Here is a 9,261-nt window from a genome sequence, read left to right on the forward strand (position 1 = left end):
AGCTGTATAAACAATCAGGGGTATTAGTATATATATATATATATATATATATATACTAATATTTATAAATCATGTGACATATTAATAAAATCTGTAAGTGTACAACCATCCAGATATCTAAGTACCTTATTATTATTTTTAATATATAATTCCTGTACATCACCTCCAAACACTTCCAATATATATATATATATATATATATATATATATACATACATATAATAGATCTAGTCACATGAGCTTCTGCTAATTTAATTCACGTGGTAGCGTTAAGTCGAGAAAATCGGTCGTTGGTGGTGGGAGCTCAAATCATAAACTGTTGTCAACTGACCGCTGTTTAAACTTCACATTCAGCAAACACGTACACACACACACACACACACATACACATACATGGCACAACTTTTCTAGCCCTTCATTTATTTAGGTGCCCCAGGTCAAATTCTTAACCTCGGCGTTAAAAGTCACTATTTTGCCGACGAACGACTGCTGACATCTGAGGGAAGAGGTCATCGAACGATAGTTGAAAGCAGTCATCCATACAAGAACCCCTGAAGCTTTTGGCCGAATTAATGTCAGCTGCACAATCAGCTTGGCAGAGGCGCACAAAGGACCAGCTACGTCATAAAATGTCCCTCGACATGAAATATATATATACAATGTGTTTGCTGAATGTAAAGATTAATCAGCGACAAGTTGACAGCGTTTTATGCTTTCAGTTATTGCCACCAGCAAGTGATTTTCTCGAGTTAGCACTACCACGTGAATTAACTGAGCAGAGAAGCTCTTGTGGCTAGATACATTATGAAGGGGTCCCAGCTGAGGAAAATACTCATGCGTAGACACACTGACTCTGTTTATGGAATATCATTAATTTGTCCTGCGCCAACAGACTGGCTACAAGTGTCTCCGTAGACAGGTCTACAAAATCTTTTATCCGGATCCTAAAACAGGATGTTCCTAGGAAAGCGTCGGATAGACTGCTTTGCGATTTTGGTTCCCACCCTCCGTGTTCTGAGTTCGAATCTCACAAAGGTCAATTTTGTTTTTCATTCTTCCAGGATTCCCAAAAAAAAAAAAGAAAAGAACAGAAAAAGAAAGAATCCGTTTGAAGCGGTGGGTTGGCGCGGGAATGTAAGGACGTCGGACTGAATACTTCACGGTATGTGTTCTGAGTTCGAATCCCAGCTATGGCCATCTTCTATAATAATCTTAACTGGTCGCCTGTTTGCCTCCGCCGCACTGGCGTAGCTTAGCTGGGTGGGTTGGTGGATGGGGGTGACGGTCCACTCCGGGTGGCACCTTTAAAGGGGCACCACTTTTGGGTCTGCTGTAGGCAATATGTGTTTTTTGTGTAGTCCGGAAGCGGCAAACGGAAGGGCCGCCCCTGGCGGAACACTCTAGCTACGGTAGTGCTCCGCCACCGCAACAACAACAACAACAGCAGCAGCAGTAGTAGTTAGGTTTGCTTCTCTGAAACAGGTCCTCTCAAGAAAGTTGTATGGCAAACCTATACAAATGAATGGTGAAAAGCAAAATAGGAATCATTTTGATAGAACCATCTATGTAACTAGCTTTTAAACATGGAATGGCTAATGTGGGGTCGACCAGAATAAAATAGTAATCAAAAGGGTCCATACACTAAAAAGGATCAGTTTTCAACATTGCCCATTCTCTTTTAAGTATAGTGAAAAAAAAAAAAAAACTCAAATGGGACGTAACTATGATAATCTACATCTTTGTTGCCTCCCTTGAAAATTACGCAATTGAATGTAATATCACACAAGATAAAAGAATTTTGTCCAGACTTTTAAATCTACTTTTCACCTTTTACTTGTCATTAGATTGCGGTCATACTGGGCCACTACATTGAAGAATTTCAGTCAAACGGATCGAATCCAGTATTCATTATTTTCTTTTAAGCCTGGTACTTATTCTTTTGGTCTATTTCGCCGAAATGCTAAGTTACGGCACTGGCATCGGTCACGCTAAAATGGTGATTTTTACGTGCCAGTCAGGCGGCACTGGCATCAGTCACGACTGAGTTAAAAATTTTCTAGAGTAACCTGAGTTCTGTTGAGGTGTGGCTGTGTGGTAAGAAGCTTGCTTCTCAACCACAAGCTTCGAGGTTCAGTCTCACTCCATGGCACCCTGGGCAAGTGTCTTCGACTATAGCCTCAGGCTGACCAAAGCTTGTGAGTGGATTTGGTGGAAGGAAACTGAAAGAAGCCCATAGTATATATGGGCGTGGTGGCTTTGTCACCCACTCAACGCTTGACAATCGGCGTTCATGTCCCTCAGCGGTTCGGTAAACGACACCGATAAAGTAAGTGCCAGCCTTTTAAAATGAAACAAGTACTGGAGGAGGGGGGGGGGTCTATCCATTAGACTACAAATCCCTCAAGGATGGATGGCCATGAATGGAACGGTTTACTTTCCTTCATAATTCTGCAGGATCAGGAACCAACCTATGACTTTACAGTAATCCCTCGACTATCACAGGTGTTACATTCCAAAACCCCCAACGACATGAAAATCTGCGAAGTAGAAACAGTACTGTACTGTATTTTTTTTATTATTATTTTTATAATTAGTGTATATTTATTTTATTATAAATGCAAAACAACACCACGGTGGAATCGATGTAAGCTTAAATAATAAACCACAATATGGCAATGGATTAATGCATAGCAACAACAACAACAGCAGTGATTTCACAATTAAATTTATTATTATTATTTTTTTTTTTTGTCTTTTCCTGGGTAAATAAAGTTGTTTGAGTGTCCTTGGCATATTTCTATCCAGAAATATTCTGCTGGTTGAATGCCTAAGACTGTGTCTTTGGATTCCATATTAACAGCCTGGTTCTTGGCAATATAACGCTTTGTTCCATTGACCCATATTTGGGGTCTTCGCAAAAGAAGAAGAGGAGGAGGAGGAGAAGCAGTAACAGATTTCAATATGTCACACCTGAGCAGGTGAGACTAACAGAACGAAGGTGTGTGTGTTGGGGGGTGGGGGTGGAATAAAGTGTATGGGGTAAATGGTGAGGAAAAAGAAAGGGGTAGTGTTTGAGGGTGACGTGGCATATTTGCCCTGGGCTGTGGTGGATAGGTACTGTGTGTAGGGTTGTGTATGTTGGTGTGTATGTATGTGTAATATAGGGTGTGTGTGTGTGTGTGTGTGCGTGTAAGTGGTGAGGTGGAGCAGATGGGGGAACGGGAACAGATCGACAAAACATTAGTGTCCAGAAATATATTAATGATTTTTATACATATTCAACAAGAGTAAATAAATAAATAAGACAAAACAAAACAAACAGCAAAGCAACACGTGTGAGTGTGTGTGTGTGTGTGAGAGTCTGTGTGTGCATGTGTGTAAGTTTGTATGGCAGCATGTATGTGTCTGGACATATGTTTATGTATGTATGTACGTTCTCATATCACTATATATATGTTGGTCTACTGATATAGGGAAAGGTCATGCATGACAAGAGACAAGACTTTCAGATAAAACACATGTTCATGTATACATAGACGTGTATGCATATACAAACATACATACATACATATATATATATAGACACACATGTGTATGTATGTATATAGATACATGTGCATATATATATATATATATATATATATACAGACAGATACACAAATAGATATATATGTATGTATATATTCATATGTATGTATGTATATATATAAACACAGGTATGTGTGTGTATATATATAATGTGTATATATATATATATATATATATATATAGACATAGATACATACATATAGATATATACATACATACGCACACATACATACATGCACATACACATATATCTAAAGCAAGCGAGACAAGTATGTATTTGCTCAGTTTGCCATCGACATTAAGGTGGTTGTCTTTGTTTTCTGTTGTTCCATTCCCTTCAGCCACCCTCAAATGTCCTGGCTGTTTAAAATCCAGAAGAAATCAGCTTCTGCCATTGAAGACAATAAATAGAAACTCGGATTCGAAAAGTGGAGGCCGTTTCCTGAAATATCAAAATGTAATTATGTAAATATTTTGATTACAAATACATAATAAAAGTAATAATGATTAAATTAATAAGAATATTCCTCGTAATTCCTTACACTGTCAAATAATAATGATGATGATGATGATGATGATTTCAAAATTTTGGCACAAGGCCAGGCAATTTTAGGGGAGGGGGTCAGTTGGTTACATCAACCACAGCAGATGTAACCAAATTGTATTTATTTCATCAACCCCAAAAGGATGAAAGCAAAGTCGTCCCTGCAGAATTTGAACTCAGAACAGAAAACCAGAAGATAATAATAATAATAATAATAAAAATAATAATAATGATAATAATATTTTGTTTGTTTGTTTGTTAGTTTGTTTTTGTGTTAAGAGGCGGAGGAGAAAGTAGAGTTATGTACCTTGCTCAAGGTGAAAGAGAAGAGAGCCGTAGAAGAGAACTGTAAAAGTCGTTAACTGTTAGCAGAATCTCAAATGAATTCTGTTATTCTGTGATTTGTTCCAGTCGACTGCGGCCATGCTGGAGCACTGCCTCAAAGGGGTTTCAGTCAAAGAAATCGAGTCGACGACTTATTCTTTGTAAGCCTAGTACTTATTCTATCAGTCCCATTTGTTGAACAGCTAAGTTAAGGGGACGTAAACACACCAATATCAGTTGTCAAGCGATGATTTACATGAACGTATATACAAAGCATAATATGCATCTGTATGCATGAGCCTATGCGTCTATGGATGCCATAGACATCTACTTACCATAATTTAAGAGGATATCCCACCACCACACACACATACCCTCCATGTGCGTGTGGGGTGGGTGAGTGGAGGAATAATTAGTTTGCAACTTTGGTTGGTTTTCTGATGTGATGGAAACTTGGCAGAAGTTTGGAGAGGAAATCCAACTGCAGAGTCTGTGCCTGGGAAATAAATACGTTTGAAATTTGGTACAAAGTCTTAAGTTTGGGCAGAAGTTCATAGCATTAAGAAGAATGTCATAAACTTTGGTATAACATGAGAGGCTTTGAAACGATGTCACAAACAGGAATTAAGTTGTGAACTTTAAAATGACATTATAAATTTAGGAATAAGGCAAAAGATTTTGTCTTAAGAACTTAAACTTTGAAACAAGATAAAGTAAAGAACAAAGTCATAAGGTTTGGTATAACATCATAAAATCTGGGACATCGTAATCAATGATATTGTCATAAATTTGGATATTTCATTACAGACACACAACGTCATAAACTTTGAAATAACATCATGCTCTTCCACAAAACATTCTGACACAAGGTGGCAATGTCTGGCACAATATTGCAGACTTTGACACATTTTCACAAACTGCAGCACAATGTTACATACTTTGGCACGTCACAAACTATGACACAATGTTACAAGCTGTGGTACAATGTTACAAAGTTTGCCATGGTAAGACAATAATGATGATAGTGGTGGTCATTGAAGGGGTACTTCACAGCTATTTATAAGATCAAACCTCAAATGCTGGAAAGAGCAATTTCAACCTTTCACAGGGGCTCAACTTAAGAATCTAGGTACAAATCTCTAAATGCAATGTTAAATAACTCCTCTTTAAATACTGAAACAGATTCTGTCCAGCCTCCTACCAAATGTTCAGCCAACCAGTGCCTTCCAAATTTCAGGCCTAGTGTCTATATCACAAAGGACTACTACTACTACTACTACTACTACTATTATTATTATTATCATTATTATTAGTATTAAGACAGCGAGCTAGCAGAATTGTTAGCATACAGCATAAAATGCTTAGCGGTGTCTCGTCTGTCCTTACGTTCTGAGTTCAAATTCCACCGAGGTCGACTTTGCCTTTCATCCTTTCGGGATCAATAAATTAAGTTCCTGTAAAACACTGGGGGTCGATGTAATAGACTAGTCCCTTGTCCCCCAAAATTTCAGACCTTGTGTCTATAGTAGAAAGGATTATTATTATTATTATTATTATTATTGTTGTTGTTGTTATTATTATAGACAGCATGGAGATTGAATTGGTTGGCACCACACTGAAGGAAATACAAGTTGATAACAGGAACATGTGTTAACCACCACAAGTCAATGGGTTGACCTGGGGTAAAAGAACATCATCATCGACATGATCACACCGTCATCAACACCATCCCCAATATCATTATTACTAGCATTTGCTCCTCTGACTGTTACCACCACCACTACTACTGCTTTATCATTTACCATGCTGAAACCATCTGGCCAGTCTCTCCTCTGCCTTCTGCGTCCCCCCCACTCGGCCTCTCCTGTACACCTTCCAAAGGTCACATTTAAAAATATATAAACATATCCAACATATTGGAGTGGAGGGTAATGAGGGGTGGTGAGTGGTGGTGGTGGTGGTGGTGTTAGGGATGGTGCTAGTGTTAGCGACTGGTGAGTGGTAGCAGTGGAGGTATTGGTGGTAGAAGTGAACATGGTAGTGGTGGTGGTGGTGGTGATGAATATAGTGTTGGTAGTGGTGACAGTGGTAGCTATGGTGGTGGTGGTGGATGCAGTGATGGTGGTGGTGGTGGTGTTACAGATATCATACCAGGAGTGGTATGACAATGGTGATGATGGTGGCAGTGGTGGTATTTTCCGGAAATAAACCTCAATACCTGATAAAGTGCATGAGAGGCAGAGAGAGAGAGAGAGAGAGATAATAACGAAGAAAGAGAGATAACAAGAGAGAGGGACTTAGATAGAGTGAAAGAGAAGAGAAGAGAGAGGGAGAAAAGATAAGAGAGAGAGAGGAAAGGTCAAGGCTGTGTACTTCTTGAGATAAAATACCAAATCGTTTTGTCCCCTTCCCCACACCTCCCTTCCAAGATTATCTCAGGTTCTGGTGGAGGGTGGGGGAGTGGGGTGGGGGTGAGAGGAAGGGGTGGCAAGGGTGACAGAGGTCATTCTTTTACCAAAATAGAAACAGAAACAGGAAGTGAGCGTTATTTTGGTCTTTGGTGCTGCCAAAGAATTAATGAAGTCAGCCTGAACGCGTGGTCAACGGACATGCTAGAAATAGGAGCTAAACCTCACTGAAATGACACTGTCTCTGGAAACGGGGAAGGACGCGTTGGGTTTGGCAATGTATGCGGTATTAGAGACGCACTTGTCTTTCGAATAAAGGGTGAGGGTGGTCACATCTGGAAAGGATTGTCTTTGAACATTGCTGCACTGGATCGGGACCGACCTGGAGCTGTGTGATAACAGCAGGTCTGAGTAAAAGATGGGATTGTCACAGCTGGACTACCTTCAGCCATAAGTCAACCTCGGGCTAAACCACTACCACCACCACCACTACTACTACTACTAATACTACACAAACGGCAAAAAATAGCAGCCAAACAGCTCTCAAATCACACTTTACGAAAACAGGGGGTGATATAGTCTTAGATACACTGTCTTAAAGAAAAAAATATCGACAGAAGAAAAACTCACGAAAGGATGTTCCTGCTGTACACGCCGCCTGCATTCTTGGCCATAAATTACAGTGTTCTCCTGTAGACATTCATTGGTGCTCAGACAACATTTGGCCCCAACAATACAGCCAGATGTTAATTCAGTGTTCCGGCCAACGCTAGCTGCAATAACAACAACAACAATTTAAAAAATAATAATAAATAATAATAATAATAATAATAATAATAATAATGATGATGATGATGATGATGATGCCCTGACGTAGTTCCAGGCAGTGGCTCTCATGGCTTCTGATCTTAATTGATTGGAAGTGTTATCATGGACATTGTTTTGTCTTGGTATAAAAAGATGGGCTACAGCAAATGTTCTGCTCAATACCACAGATTTGCTTGTCAGTTGTTTGACCTTAACCAGTTGAGCATGTCCCTTGGTGGCTGACGATATGTGCATCTCTGATTACGAGCAGAAGTAGTGGGGGAGCATCATAGTCATGTGTTGAGAGGAATTCTTTGGGGCTTGAATAACTCACCTCTGGAAACATGGATGTTTTGTTCATCATCCTTAAACAACCTTTATTCAAGGACCTTTTGAGAGGGATGGGCTACCCAACCTGAAGAAAATTCTGAGTCCCACCTGCAAGTTCATGCGCTGTTTATTTTGATATGAGATCACCATTTGCACACATATGGTTATGATGCATGTGCCTGGTGTACCCTTATCAGACAGGTAGTCATGATGGGTATAATGGGCTTTGTATATTTGTACTCCAGTGTCACTTTGATGGCATGCACTACTCTCTCACTCAATAATAATAATTCAATTCTTTACTTGTTTCAGTCATTAGACTGCAGCCATGCTGGGGCACCACCTTGAAGAATTTTTGTTGAATGAATCGATCCCATTTTTTCTTTAAGCCTGGCACATATTTCATCGGTCTCTTTGGCCAAACAGCTAAGTTACAGGAACATACACACGCCAACACCAGTTGTCTTTGTATTGAATAAGAGAAGGGATTTATTTTGTGGAACTACGAACACACAAGCTGGCAGAATCGTCAGAACACCAGAGGAAATGCTTGGCAGCATTTTTGTCCATTTTCAAGTCCTGAGTTCAAATTCTGCTGAGGTCGACTTTGCCTTTCATCCTTTCCGAGTCGATAAAATAAATACGAGTTGAATACAGGGGTCTGATGAAATCGACAACCCTGCTCTCTCCAAAAATTTCAGGCCTTGTGCCTATAGTGGGAAAGGATATTAAATGATCATATATTTTTGCCTCACATAGTATTTCCCTTTATTTACAACTTAACTCACATGACAGGATGAATGAAAAGGGCTTACTACAACTAATTATTGTTAGATTGTTATTCTCCCAGTTAATTATTTCTATTATTGTCATTATTATCCTAACTTTGAGGCATTTAACGATGGCCTTGTAATACTTAATCATGGTATATAATTACATAAATAGAGAAAATAATTTGTTGTTTATAAACTAAAAGACATACAGCTATATCAGAAAACAGGGTTGGTTGTGGAGGGAGGGCAGCTTAGGTTAGGGTTTTTTCTTGTTTGTTTTTCTCAGGACTGTTTTTTTTTTTTTTAATATTTATTTGATATGGTTATGAAAATATACAATAGAATCATTTCTGGAATTCTTGTCAATAATTTTTCGGCTTTATTCTAGTATTGAATAGTAGATGCGTTATATTCAGTGTCCCGAAACATGTGACACAGCTATCCTCGTTATTGTTCGACTCAAATTTGTAAACAACATAATTGCAGG

The 9,261-nt window shown here is 39.0% G+C and overlaps 1 protein-coding gene across 1 annotated transcript in view; it reads right to left on the bottom strand.

Moving 5' to 3' along the window:
- Positions 1–2,709: 2,709 nt before the first annotated feature.
- LOC106874572 (dynactin subunit 6) overlaps positions 2,710–9,261 on the bottom strand; it is a 41,244-nt gene continuing 34,692 nt past the window's right edge. Inside the window, exons 6-8 of the mRNA XM_014922349.2 lie at positions 7,495–7,637; positions 4,792–4,952; positions 2,710–4,030 (exon numbers count right to left, since the gene is read on the bottom strand). Coding sequence (XP_014777835.1) covers positions 4,869–4,952; positions 7,495–7,637 — 227 coding nt within the window. The 3' untranslated portion in view covers positions 2,710–4,030; positions 4,792–4,868. The remainder of the gene's footprint in view (positions 4,031–4,791; positions 4,953–7,494; positions 7,638–9,261) is intronic.

The sequence above is a fragment of the Octopus bimaculoides genome, chromosome 23 (genome assembly GCF_001194135.2).
Source record: "Octopus bimaculoides isolate UCB-OBI-ISO-001 chromosome 23, ASM119413v2, whole genome shotgun sequence".
NCBI lineage: Eukaryota > Metazoa > Mollusca > Cephalopoda > Octopoda > Octopodidae > Octopus > Octopus bimaculoides.